Source organism: Lutra lutra, chromosome 2 (genome assembly GCF_902655055.1).
Source record: "Lutra lutra chromosome 2, mLutLut1.2, whole genome shotgun sequence".
Taxonomy (NCBI): domain Eukaryota; kingdom Metazoa; phylum Chordata; class Mammalia; order Carnivora; family Mustelidae; genus Lutra; species Lutra lutra.
In genome coordinates, this window is record NC_062279.1 from 74,155,414 (window position 1) to 74,170,153 (window position 14,740).

Below are 14,740 nucleotides of genomic sequence, written 5' to 3' on the forward strand. Positions count from 1 at the left end.
TGAACTCATTACTATTATTATCCCCATTTAACAGATAAAAAGATGAAGGCAAAAAAAAAAAAAAAACCAATTTGGGTAACTAAATAGTAGAGCTGGGTGAGGCTGAAGCCAGTCTGATTCTTCAAGCTCATTCTTTCTATTAATGTTCAATACAATGTCCTACATTAAGCAATGATACTTAACTTCATATTTAAACACAATTTTTAAGAGCATGGGCTAAATCAGTATTGCTGTATAAATTATTCTTTTGAGACTTGGGGGGCAAAAAAATTAACAAATCAAGGTACCATAGTAGGGAGGGGAATTAACTGCTAATGGACACAAGGGAACTTTTTGAGGAGATGGCTGCACAACTCCAGAAATGTACTAAAAATCACTGAATTATACAATTATAACAGTTGAATTTTATGGCATGTAAATTATACCTCAATAAAGCAATTAAATTAAAAAATCAGGATACCAAATTAAACCTAAAGAAATCATACTTGTATATATATCACACAAAGAACAGGCAAACATCATCATTTACTGCTGCATTTCTCTTTATACCTCTTCCTTTCCTGACCCATTTAGAAAGAATCATTCATTTTTAAAACATTATCTCTCATGAATTCATTAGGCACATATTATTTGAGTGCCAACTATGTACCAAGTGCTGTTCTAGGCACTTGGGATACATGTGAACAATGAGCAAAAAGACTCCTATCCTCACAGAGCTTGGACTCTAGGAGGGAAGAGGGGAGAGAGGGAAGAAACAATACACAGAACAAGCCACTGAAGTAAGAAGTACATCAGAAAGTAAGAGCGGGCGCCTGGGCGGCTCAGTTGGTTAAGCGACTGCCTTCGGCTCAGGTCATGATCCTGGAGTCCGGGGATCGAGTCCCGCATCAGGCTCCCAGCTCCACGGGGAGTCTGCTTCTCCCTCTGACCTTCTCCTCGCTCATGCTCTCTCTCACTGTCTCTCTAATAAATAAATAAAATATTAAAAAAAAAAAAAAGAAGAAGAAAGTAAGAGCAATGGATTGGAAAAAAACAGGCAACATAAAGAGAAGCAAGAGTATGGAGTGATATAACTTGCATTAGGCAACAGGGTCATCAGATCATCAATAGCCCAAATGAGAACTGAGATTTGAACCAGGATCAGGAGGTGAGACAATGTCCGGAAGGAATGAAGAGCTAGAGCAAAGACCTGTATGAAGTTGGCGTGTTCCAGAACGGTGAGACCAAGGTTGGGGCTGGGGGACAGTGGGGAGTGCAGGTCATGAAGGGCTGTAGGATGCTGGAAGGACTTTGGCTTTTACCCTGAGTACAAGAGGGAGGCATTGCAGAAGAGTGACACAATCCAACGTACGTTATCAAAGGATTACTTTGGCTGCTGGTTGAGAATAGTCAAGGTGGGCAAAGATGAAAAACGGTTAACTGTTTAGGAGAATAATGCAGCAGGGGGTGACAGGGGCTCAGAGCATGGCAGCAGCAGTGGAAGTAGGAGCAGTGATAAGAAGCGACTGGGCTGGGGCACCTGGGTGGCTCAGTGGGTTGAGCCTCTGCCTTTGGCTTGGGTCGTGATCTCAGGGTCCTTGGATAGATCCCTACATCGGGCTCTCTGCTCAGCAGGGAGCTTGCTTCCCTCCCCCTCTCTGCCTGCCTCTCTGCCTACTTGTGACCTCTCTGTCAAATAAATATATAAAATCTTTAAAAAAAAAAAAGAAGAAGAAGAAGAAGAAGCGACTGGGTTCTGGGTATATTTTATTTTTTTTTTTAAGATTTTTTTATTTATTTGTCAGAGAGAGAGGGAGAGAGAGCGAGCACAGGCAGACAGAATGGCAGGCAGAGGCAGAGGGAGAAGCAGGCTCCCTGACGAGCAAGGAGCCCAATGCGGGACTCGATCCCAGGACGCTGGGATCATGACCTGAGCCGAAGGCAGCTGCTTAACCAACTGAGCCACCCAGGCGTCCCTCTGGGTATATTTTAAAGGTAGTGCCAACAAGATCTGTTGACAGAGCGGTACTCTCAATATTATTATTTTCTAGTTTTTTATTCCCCAGCCAGTTTTTTTTCTCTACCTCTAATTTTCCTTTCTTATTTTTCTAGATCTTAAGTGAACAGAATTGGTTGAATCATAATCTTTGACTTACAACACACTGTCATCTTTGGCCCATGACTGGCCTTTGTATTTTATTTGCTTACTTTTTAATATAACGAGCACTGATGAATGTACCATCCAACTATTTTCTGTTTGATCCACAGTTTAAGAATGACTTTTACACTTCTAAGGATTGTTTTTGTTGTTGTTTTTTAATCTTTCTATTCTTGCTATATCTAGCAGTTTCCTTATCTGTAAGATAGACTTATTAACAGACTCATTTTTTAGGGTTATTGTGAGAATCAAATGGATTAATCTTTGTAAAATGCTTACAACAGGGTCTGGCACATAGTGGGTGCTATTTAAATGTTATTGTTTTTATTATTAGGCTAGATCAAAATTGTTAATTACATATATATATATATATATATATATATATATATATTAGATCTCCCATAGTCTTGTTCTTTTTATGTGATTTGTCAGGAACTAGTAAAAGTGTGGTAAAATCTCCTGGTTTTCAAAAAAAAAAAAAAAATCTGTTGACAGAATGCATGTGGCACATCAAAGAAAATCAGAATGCCTCTTATTTTTTTGGTTTGAGCAACTGGAAGGATAGAGTCTCCACTAACTGAGATGGGGGGGCTGCAGGTGCAACTAGTCTGCAGTAGGAAGATCAAGAGCTTCATCTTCATACATGTTGCTTTTAAGATATCAGACATCCAAGTAAAGATATCAAATTGACATATTAGAGTCTAGAGCTGGAGAAACTTTAGCAGTAAAGAAATGTGGGGAACATTGATTCCACAGAAGGCACATGAAGCAATGAAACCCAGGCACTCAAACATTAATGTAACTTCCATCATCAACCATAGATGCTATCCATGTTCGTTCCTCTGCACCCCAAGAATCAACATAAGTTGAAGCATCTGATTCTTCCAGGCTTTGCAAACTAGAAGTAGATATAAGTCCTGTTTCTCCATCCCTTCAGAGTTTTTAAAGGGACCTTACAAATAAATTAGTACAAGACATTGCCTCCAGTGGGTGAGCCCACAGCTGGAATGGGAGAACAGCATGGTGCACTCTATGCCCTGTGACCTGTATGTGTGTGTTTGTGTGGAGACAGATGAGTTATACTTGGCCTGAGAAAAAGAGCTAGTAAGTCTAGGAGCCAAAGATGAAAGAACATTCAGATCTGGCAGAGGGGACTGTGATACACTTTATAGTAAAAGACATACTCTCGTAATGCTATTTCTCACCATCCTTTCATAAAGAAAATTGTAGAACAAAAAAATTATGTAGATATATGCAACCTATGCAAACTTTCTGACCATGTAACGCTGAAGGTCCACATGTATAACGAGTTAAGATTTACACCTGCTTCTAGTTTAAGAATTTAAGAGTTTACAACGTAGAGGAAATAAAATATTGAAGATTGGCAAAACTATCATAGAAGGCTTTTTTTTTTAAGATTTTATTTATTTATTTGACAGACACAGATCACAAGTAGGCAGAGAGGCAGGCAGAGAGAGAGGGAGAAGCAGGCTCCCTGCTGAGCAGAGAGCCCGATGCGGGGCTCGATCCCAGGACTCTGGGATCATGACCTGAGCTGAAGGCAGAGGCTTTAACCCACTGAGCCACCCAGGCGCCCCTCATAGAAGGCTTTTCAATGCTCAGAATGGAAGCAAAAGCAACTCAACCCTAGAAGGAATATCATTATATAAGAGTCTAAAGTGTTTATATTTGCTTAAGAAATTATGAAATAAAACTTCCTGCAGTAGAGAATTAACTTTAAGACAGCTACCATACAATAATCAATATTTTTATTGGTGCAGTCTATTTTCAGTCTATTTCCTGTTTTTCCTGATGTACTCCAAAAACTCTATAAAGAAAAGAAAGGCTTAAAGGAATAAGTAAGAAATAACAGTGAATTTTTTTTTTTTTAAAGTTCTCTGTACTAAGAGCTACTTAGAAATACAGCACCCTGCTGCACAGGGCCACATTTTCAACATTAAAGTCCTTTCCATAATCTTTCACTTCCTATGTGGTTTTGTGTTAGACAGTCTCTTATTCTAAAGCAGAGCTAAGTAAAAAAAATGACACATCATGCCTAAAACTACAAGTATGGAAAATGAACATATTCTAGGAAGCAGGTAAGTGGGAGGTGAAGGTTTACCCTTCAAGTTATACCAGTTAAGTGTAGTTATACCTTCTTCCCGCTTCCCTTCTAAAGCAGGGAGCTAGCCTTTTCCAGAGAAGCTTCTCATTCTAAGAATTGGCTTCTCAGACGAGGTAACTAGGTAACTCTAACTCTGCCCCCAAACACACTACTGACAATGAATGAGTTCTCCGAGAAGGAGAAAATAGAGACTCTAAGAGGGCTATCTCCCTGAAAGAGTCAAGATCCATAATCAAGCAGAGGTTGGTTCTGAGGCCATCTTAGAAATGAGGTATAGTTTCTTTAGATATATAGTATCTGATCTGGAATAGTGATTCCCAGTGGCAGGGACAAGACCAAAATGACCCAAGCAATTTTTTCAAACATGAAAAATTTTCACATGAAGATTCAGGCAAGCCCTTTTTATAGGACTAGATATATCAGAATGACAGCTTCTCCAAGAGTAGGGGTGAAAGGCAGCTATGTATAATTTAAAATTAAAAAAAAAAAAAGGTGATGTAATATGTCGCACCACCCACTTACCTCCCACCCTGGGACAATCATCTGAGATTGAGAACAACACTTTAGAAAATATGGGTTGTTGATGTTTTTAGGGTTTTCTGGTGGAAACAATGCTACAATTCATGTGAATGATGCAGCTGCAAAATTTAACAGGGAACCAGACATTTTCACATTCAGGACACAAATACTTAGCCCCTGGATGGCCACCATCTCACTCTCCCCTCTGCCTGTACACCTCAAAAGCTGCAAGACTCCCTTGCTTGCAATGAGTCACCCACCATTACTCACAAACTTCTGCCAAGTTCACGTCAGCAGCTGTTGTTTTCAGAGTCACCATCCACCACTGCTCTGAAGTTTTCGCCATTACCTTATTACATCTCTCCTATTTCCTCTGCTGCCTTCCTAGCTAAACTTGCATTCAGAAGCTAATTATCATACTAACATTGCTCCCATTCACAAAGCCAAGATATCAGAAGTAGAGATTCAATGATAACCAATATTTTAACTAGTATTTGCTATGTCACTCTACAGTTTACCAATGAAATACTCTCACATCCTTCATCTTACCCAAATAACCACCACAGTATTTAGAGGTTGTAAAAATAGAGGGCTTTCTCCACTGGAAACATGGTTTGGTTTGTGGCAGAGTTGTGGTTTCAGTTTTTGCAATTAGCTAAAGACAGTGTTTGGAATTTAAACTTTTATTAGGTACAGAGCCAGCAGACTAACTATAATCTACAAATATATGGTCATATTACCAAATAAATATAGCTTAAAAAGACGTTAACATCTGCCCTCCTGACATGTAAGAATTTGCATTATACCTTCAGTATGAAGACCTTTAGGAACTGAATAGGAAGCATCTGTGAGACAAATAAAAAAAGCCAAGAAAAAATCATGCCATCTAGCCAGAGAACACCTTACAAAAACATCATAATAATGCCATTGAAATCTTGCCATTTACAAAGATATGGACAAACCTAGAGTATAATGCTAAGAGAAAAAGGTCAAAGACAAATACCACATGATTTCACTTACATGTGGAATCTAAACAAACAAACAACAACAAAAGAGACACCGATTCATAAATATAGAAAACAATCTAGGGCGCCTGAGTGGCTCAGTGGGTTAAGCCGCTGCCTTCGGCTCAGGTCATGATCTCAGAGTCCTGGGATTGAGGCCCGCATCGGGCTCTCTGCTCAGCAGGGAGCCTGCTTCCCTCTCTCTCTCTCTCTGCCTGCCTCTCTGTCTACTTGTGATCTCTCTCTGTCAAATAAATAAATAAAATCTTTAAAAAAACAAAAAAAATATAGAAAACAATCTAGTGGTTGCTAGAGAGGAGAAGGTTTGTGGGCTAGGTGAAACAGGTGAAGGGGACTAAGAGGTACAAAATTCCAGTTATAAGTCACGAGGATGAGAGATATAGCACAGGGAATATAGTCAACAATATTGTAATAACTTTGCATGGTGACAGAACAAAAGGTAATGCCACTGAATGTATATATATATATATATATATATATATATATATCCAAAAATGTTTCAGCTTTCTCCGAGCTGGAAAAGCTGGAAAGACCCAATTTTACTAAAATGGATTAACAATGAAAGCAGAGCACTGAACCTACTGGAGGACAGGGGGAGAAATCACATATGTCCCCTCTTTTCCCCCTAGGATTTAGTTGTGTGGCTTTATGTTAAGTGTGTGGAGAAGCACTGGCAGGAGGAGGTGGTTGGGATGTCTGAAGTGGAGAGGCTGATGGAAGTTGGGATATAATTGTTCTCTGATAGTAGAACAATAGAGCTGTAAAAAGCTCTGCTTCAGTTCAACTCAGCTCTCTCTCCCTCTCTCCCTCCCACCTACATGACAAACAGAGCACAATCAGGCACTTTTTGTCCCTGGCAGTGACTATTACCAGGAAAGGGACCAGGGTAAAAGTATGTCTTATGCAAGATCAATCTTATTTTAAAGAATACGTTATAAACAGTTAACAAAGCACTGTCAGAGTGGGATATTTATGACATGCTAAAATTGGGAGGAGGAAGTTGATGATCCATTTCAAACACTCCCATGCCTTTTAGCAACTCCTATTTCTGGCCTTTCTTTCACCACTTGTCATAGTATTACCAGCACTTGGCCAGTAAGAGAGGGCAGCAATCTGATTTGACAATTCAGTTGACTAGGCCACATTTTCTAGCACTTGAACGAAAAGGCACTAGAAGAGGACCAGAATCAACTGGAAGACCTGCACTGTAGTTCTGCTACACCTAATACTAACCAAGTGACCTTGGGTATAGTCACTTGGCCTCTCCAGGCTTCAGACGGTTTACTTATAAAATAAGCTTTTGTTATTCCATAAATATGTCTAATATGAAATGTAATAGTAAAGTCAAAGATAATAACACCTCACCTACTTGCCTCAGGGAGCTGTACAAGCACTAAGTACTGTATGAATGTAAATACAGAGTTAAGAAGAAAAATGTTGAGGTTAGGAGCTAAACTGAATGTAGAGATCTATTTTAATGGATTTTAATGGCCTTCCTCATTTTTAATTGCAACAATCAATCAAAAGTTATTAGCAATACTCCAGACAACCACCACTGTTAATATATCAAGTAGGTAAGCACTGCTTAGATGCTGACCACATGCCCTAACATTAAGCAGAGGGATATAGAGGAGGCTGAATGCAGGAAACTTCTCCAATACCATCTAACTGGGGAGGCACATTTGAAACCACTAGGGAATGACATAAGTCAGTACGCAAGTGCAAGATAATGGGTTACTGACACTGTAGGAATGCAAAGAGCGGCTGAAACGAATTGGAGTAAATAGGGAAGACTCTGAAGGAAGACAGGGTTCCAAGTGGGCCTTGGAAGAATTCCAAGTTGTTTTAACTGGGGACAGGACAGGAAAAGGCTATGTGATAAGGCAGAGTTTACTCTAGAAGGTCAAAAGTAAATAATAATTTTGAACATACTATAAGATTAGGCCAAAATGGTAAGAGGGTTCTGATCACTGGGTTGAGATAACTGGTTTGCTAAGTCATTGGATGTGAATGTAAGATGTTGTTGGGGTCAAAACCGTAGATGGACTAAAAGGTGAGGAAAGAACACATAGAGGGTAATAGGAGAAAAGGTAGGAGAAAAAAAATGCAGGTATCAAGGGATAAAATCTGTTCGTCAGAAAGGTAGTAGTCAGAATGGACACTTGAAACCAGGACTCTACAGTTCCTGGAAGATGATAAGAAGTGGAAGACGACGAGAGACAGAGAGAGAGAGAGAGAGACACACCAGAGACCCTTCCATGGCTTTGGGTACCTAGGACCAGAAGAATGATTAACCACTGAATAAGCGCAGATGTTACAAATCGAAGTCAGTTTGAGAACTCAGTTTTGGCATGTCGAATCTAAGATATAAGCTAAGAGTAGATGTTCTGTAAGAAGCTGAAAATTCACGACTGAAGCACAGATCTAGAACCCAGGCTTAAGATAAAGATGGAGCCACAACTTAGTGATTAATAGTTGATTAAAAAACAACTGGCCAAGACCTGCATTTGAGAGGAGGAGCCAGCAAACAGTAACAAAGGAGAAGCCATATAAAACAGGAAAAAAGTGTTCAATGAGTCCCAACTTCTCCTCTACTTGATAACCTATGAAAATTAACCATCTGAAAAAAGACAATAGAGACCTACAGACAAGGGAGTTGACAAGACTAAACGAGATAAAGTAAATCACATTTAACAACCTAAAAACTACAGGAGGAAACCAAGAAAAAGTAGTATCATGGAAAGCAGAACTTATTTTTCAAGGCAGGATCAGTGAAAAGAACTGATCAAAAAAATACTTCAGTGGGGCGCCTGGGTGGCTCAGTGGGTTAAAGCCTCTGCCTTCGGCTCAGGTCATGATCCCAGGATCCTGGGATCGAGCCCCGCATAGGCATCGCGTCGTGCTCTCTGCTTAGCAGGGAGCCTGCTTCCCTGCTCTCTCTCTCTGCCTGCTTCTCTACCTACTTGTGATCTCTGTCAAATAAATAAATAAAATCTTAAAAAAAAAAATACTTCAGCCTGCTTCTCTGCCTACTTGTGATCTCTGTCAAATAAATAAAATCTTAAAAAAAAAAATACTTCAGCAAATGCCAACAGCCTGAAATGTAAAACAGTAAAGCACATAACACAAAATATATTGACCCATGCACTACAGTAAATGTATTATATATTTGTTCACTATCAGTTTCAACCACAAGGAAATGGACTTTGTTTTCTGAGATATCCCCAAAGCCTGGTCATAGTAAGCACCCAATAAATATGAATGAAAAACGTGAACTCCCTTATTATAAAAAGTAAATACATCTGGAATTTGGAAGAACTCTATAGAAGAGCATCTAAAAAGCAATTTTCATTCTCTGTATCACCTGGAAAGAACCCTCCATCTGATCTTAAGAAGTTCAACTGTTTTCATAAACATTCCTGATGCAGTTCCTTAACAGCCACAGGTGAGTAAATTTACAGTCACGTTCATGAAAGCACACTTACTAATATTTATCGAATGCCTACTGGATGCATTAGAAAGTACAGACTAGAAACAAGGTTTGGGGCTATTCAGTAGGAGGAGGACGAGTGATTTCCCAGCAACAGAAAATTTTAAAACTACTGCTGACATGTTACCTATTTCCAGAATCCACATCTCAAGTTCCCAAATACACTTCAGAATTTTCCTTATATAACACTTCCTTCAACACACACTGATCCATGTCTTCTCTCAACATCATCTTGTCAGCCATTACTGCTCCTAAATATTTTAAACATCTTTGTCACTGAGGAGATTCACCTATGATCTGACAGATGCCTAACTTACATTCATGTCTAGTTATACAAAAACAAGAATATATTCCAATGTGCTATAAAATACAAACCAATGAATATGGGGGTAACCTGTGTCAGGGTTCTAAATTCCCAGTAACTGAATCTTAAACGTAGACAGAACATTAAATGTCATCTGGTCCAGTGGATTACAAATGTCAGGCTTCAAGGAACTTTTTACTGGTCTGTGACAAAATAAGGAAAATGTAGTAAGGTTTCATAAAACTAAATTAATTCCATTTAAGGACTATCCTTTAGTCCGAGATAATGCCCTTCTTTGTATTTGGAAAGGGACACTAAAACGTCCTTTCTCTTACCAAAAGATAGTGAGAGTTATAGTAAGAGTTGATAATTATTATTTTATAGATCTTTTTTCCTGCTAGGCAAAACAAAAAACTTAGCAATCCTGTGTTGGACCTGAGTTTTTTTCTTTTAACTTCACAGGTCAGTGAAATCCAAAATTCTGAAAACCTCTGTTCTAATTCAACCCATCTTCTGCTGTCTAAATCCCTTAGAGCGTGGTCAACGAGATGTTTGCCTGCCTACGCTTGAACAACTCCGATGCCAAGAGCCTCCAGTGATGTGGAATCACTGGTCCAAGATATGGTTGTATCTGAGGCATGTTTGCTTAGTTTTGTGAAGGAAAAGCAACAATATAAGGCTTGTAGAGAGAAAGCCAACTTGTGAAAGAGGAGCCAGAAAAAAATGAAGGCTAAGAAACTGGTGAGGGGTGGCCAAAGAAATGCACTCCATTCTATACCTCAGTCTTCCCTCAACTTAATAATTATGAAAATCCTCTGCAAAAATAACCATAAAAGCCAGAATGTGTGAAACATTCCTAGGGTCAAGGCTGCATATCTCAGTTTACCACCCGGATTTCCTTTACTACTCTACATCTAATTTTTAGTAACACACCTTCAGGTTCGATCAGAGGCAAATGTCCCATTATCTTCATATCACCAGACTCCAAAATGCAAGACAATCGAAATGCTACATATAGAATGCAAAAACAATACGCAGAGATATGAAGCCCAGTGACAACATGAGAGTCAAAAAGGATGAGGAGAAAGTGGAGGCAAAGAGTGGAAAGAGTACAAGAAATCAAAACCTAATTTAAACAAGCCTATCCCAAAGGAACCACAGAAACTCCACCCCTCTAAGACCATGTGCTAACAGGCCAAAGGGCAGCAAGGTGGCATTTTAAAACACTGTGAAACTAGCTGTTAGAGAAGAAGCACCAGCATAAGCTCCTACACAGTGTCAGGCAGAGATAGGCATTCAAATATTTGCAGAATTAATGAATTAACAAACAGACACTTCCCCAAAGAGGATCTAAGTCCCTGCTTCCTACCACATCACCCAAGGCTTAAGTCCACATCAAACATCTTTCCCTGCCTTAAAACTCAGGCTAAAAATCTAACCTTACGAAAAGCTGAGTCCTCCCAATAACTTCCACTGCCTCCATCCACCAGCTTTAGCCCAGTGAGGCCCAATAAAGCTCCTTCCCCAAAGACACTGTCTTGCAATTCTCAAACACAGCACCCCATGACTTAGTGAGGAAGGAAAAAGTAAGCTAATGGGAGTGAAGGCAAAGAGGCCAAGTGGTAGGAAGGAAAACTATTTCAGATTCTAACAAACTCTGAACTGAGGATTAATTCTACGGAGACCAAATGAAAACAAACCCTATTTGTATTTATCATTAAATGAATAAGCACAATGAAAAAGTCTCACCAACTTTAGACACCCATAATTAAAAGAAGTTTGAACAGTTCTTTGATCCCTGCGGGCATTCCTAGCTTCCCATCACATCTCAGCCTGCCATTGTTCCAGCATTACTGATGGAGTCTCAATACCAAAGAATTGTGCTAGATACCAAAATTATGGTTAACTTATCTGTCCTAGATCCTGTTTATCAATGTTTGCATGCACACATAAATTTCATTTTCAATTAAGTCTATTTAAACCATTTTCTATGTCTCTACTCTCTCCTTCCAGAGCCTAATTGTCCACACCCTTTTTTCACCTGCATTCTAAGAGCCCCTGTTCTTTCCTTTAGTTCCCTCTGCTCCAAAAGTAAAATGGGACTGCAGAAAATGGATATAAAGGGGGCAGATTTACTACAACTAACATGCCGACATGGTATATTCTATATATTATGTGCTACCTACATACAGGTAACATTTCCTGCCTTAATTGCCTTTGAGCCTGGACAGAATCCATGTGCTGTGCTGTATTCACACTGCTGATGCTAACAACCCACCATCATGTTTCCTAGGGGTTCAGGTGCTTTCCCAAAGCCACTGAAGAACATGACCAGAAAACAAAGCCTACAAAGTCCTCAAAGCCACAGTGCTCAGGAAGCAAGAGAGCCTTGCTTCTATATGCCCAAGAGGGTCAATTCATCAGTCTTACCGTCTACTCCTCAGATCCTGATGACCTGTTCCACTCAAGCTAAAAATTCTGTAAGGCACTTTTAGAAATTGTAGTTCCAGGATCCTATTAGCTCTCCTAAAAGGACTTGACACCAAAATATTATTCAGCCCAAGCCAAATATCCACATTTTGGCTGGAACTCTGCCAACTAACTGCAAGAGGCTGGTGCCATGGAGAGAAGCTGGCCAAATCTAAGTGAAAAACGATAAGGCTCCATGAATAAGCTCCCATGAAAAGGTACTCCGTTCTCAGAATGAGGTTTGCTTGCGGTCTGAAAAGTCAGATTCAAAGGGCTCTTGTTCCTTCCTAAAGGTTAATCTAAGGAAGGCAAATCAAAATGGAAATTTTCAAAACTCGTGAGGATTTTATAGTCCACTTTTACTAAACACTTTCCAAAACATAATACTGTACTGAATAATGCAAATCTTCGATAGCTTCCACAATAATTGTGCAACTGTTATTATTTCTGGAAAGTAGTTTCGTTGCAGGTATCTTGAATGTATCTGGGTACCACGGAAAAAGACACCTGTGCCTGGCAGGTCGCTACACTACTAATTTGCCCAGGGTACCAAGGAAACAGAAGATGCTCCGGTTTCGGATACAATTTTCTGCAGTGCCAGGTAAAAGAGGTCACATGCCCTGAAGAGCCGTGGCTCCTTTAGAGTGATGTAAAAGCTCCTCAGATAATAATTTTGCTAGAAATTCAGAGAAGCAAGCGACCTAAGACCAATTCATTTAGACACCGGTGTCTGGTACTTTCCAGTTTCCTTTTTTCAACGGACTCCCGTGCAGCACATCTCCATCCCTCAGAAAGGGGTTGGCAAGCTGGGCACCAGCAGCCCATGCATTCCAGGGAGGCGTACACAGGACGGGCAGAGTCCCCAAGCTCAGCCCCACACCGAATCTTCTATTCGCCTGAGATCGGGAAGACCCTTCCCTGGAAATCCTGGACAGGTTTTAAGTCACTGCCTGGCCAGGCTGAGTTTCCGTCCGCGTCCACCTCAGGACTGCGGGAACCGCGCCTCGTCACGCCCCGCAGCTTCCACCTCCCGCCGCCCCCGGCGTCCGCTCCCCGGCGGCTCCCGGCGGCTTCCGCCGGCGGGCACCGGGCGGCCGTCTCCGAGCAGCCCCCGCGACCGGCGACACGCGCCGCAGCGGCGCGCTTATCCGCAGCGGCACAGCCAGCCCTCCCGCTTGCCCGCCCGCCCGCTCGCCCGCCCGCCGGCTCGCTCGCCGGCTCACTCACGCGGGAGGCAGCGACGGCGTCTCCATTGTGGCTCCTCTCGGGCTTCAGAACGCAGGCACCGACCGCCGCCGCCAGCACCATTCCAGCCGCGGACGCCGGCACTGCACGCCCGCCGAGCCGCGTTCCATCCGCCCCAGAGGGGGCGCCGCGCTCGCCTCACCGCGCGCCACCACCTGCGGCGGCGGCCCCCGCGGCCATGGCCCGCTCGGCCGGGCGCGCTCCGTCTGCCTGCGCGGCTTTCGCGCTTGCCGGAGTGCGGGGCGGTGGCGGCGGCGGCGGCGGAGGCGGCGGCGGCGGGACTGGCGGGCGCGCGGGCTCGGCCACTTCCGGGTTCGGCCCCGGCCGCGCCGACGCCGTGACGGGACAGCGATGCGGCCTCCCGCGGCGGCCGAGGACCCCTCCCTCGGCGCCTCCCCTTCCTCCTCCTGCTGTTGCGGCGGCTACTGAGGGTGCTACCGCTGCGGAGGGTGCTGCTGCCGCTGCTGCTGCTGTTGCTGCCGGTGGAGGCGTGCGGGCGCCAGCCGGGTGCGGGGCGGGACGGGGGAGGCGGCCGCCTGCAGCTGGGGTTGTGGGTCACCGGGGCGTGGGGGAGCTAGAAAATAGAAGGGGGTGTTGTCTGTGCGGGGAAAGGGCACCCGAAGGCACAGCATATCAGCGCTCTCTCTTGACTTACTGCTCTGCTTCTCAGGCTGTTCACATCATTCTCTTTTGATTTGAGCCTATCTGTGCTCAGGGAGATGGGAAGGGTAGGCATTAATCAACTACTTCATAGCAAATGGTGAAACTGAGGCAAGAAGAAATGAATTTGTCCAGTTTCCCAAGCAAGGACCTGGGCCTCCCTTCTCAGTGTATGATCCATTCGTTGTACAGGTGAAGTGAGCACCTACTAGAGAAGATTTTGGTAGGGGATGCAGTAAGAGCAAAACCAGGTCTCCTTGCTCATGGAGCTGTCAATCTGGACGGGCTAAGAAACAAACGAAGGATGCATGCTATGCAGAAAATCAGAGTGAGGAAAATGGGATGCTATTTTAGGAGTAGCCTGAGAAGTCCCCTCAAATGATATCATTTAAACAGGGATGGAATAAAATCAATCTTCAGGAAAGCAAAAAGTCCTCAGGGCCAGGGAAGAGTAAGGCAGAGACTCCTATGCAAGATCTTGCCTGGCTTGTTGAGGAACAGGGAGAAGAACAATGTAGCAGGTGGTCACCCAGATACGCCCGCTGGACAACAGTAGCGTCTGGCAGTTGGTTAGAAATGCGAATTCAGGAGGCCCACTTCAGATCTACTGAACCAGAAACTCTGGGGGGTGGAGCCTAGGAGTCTGTGCTGTAACAAGGCTTCCAGATGATGCTGATGCCCAAAGGTTTGAGAACCTCTGGTGTGGCTGAAGCAGAGTGAGGACAGGAGACAGTGCAAGGAGATGTCCTGTGGGGAGTACTGACAG

General features: G+C 42.7%; 1 protein-coding gene across 1 annotated transcript in view; it reads right to left on the reverse strand.

Annotated features, from left to right (window-relative positions):
* The window catches only part of KLHL2 (kelch like family member 2), a 107,532-nt gene extending 94,073 nt beyond the window's left edge, over positions 1–13,459 (reverse strand). The window contains exon 1 of the mRNA XM_047717737.1: positions 13,297–13,459. Within this exon, the coding sequence (XP_047573693.1) occupies positions 13,297–13,322 (26 nt within the window). The 5' untranslated portion in view covers positions 13,323–13,459. The remainder of the gene's footprint in view (positions 1–13,296) is intronic.
* Positions 13,460–14,740: the final 1,281 nt, after the last annotated feature.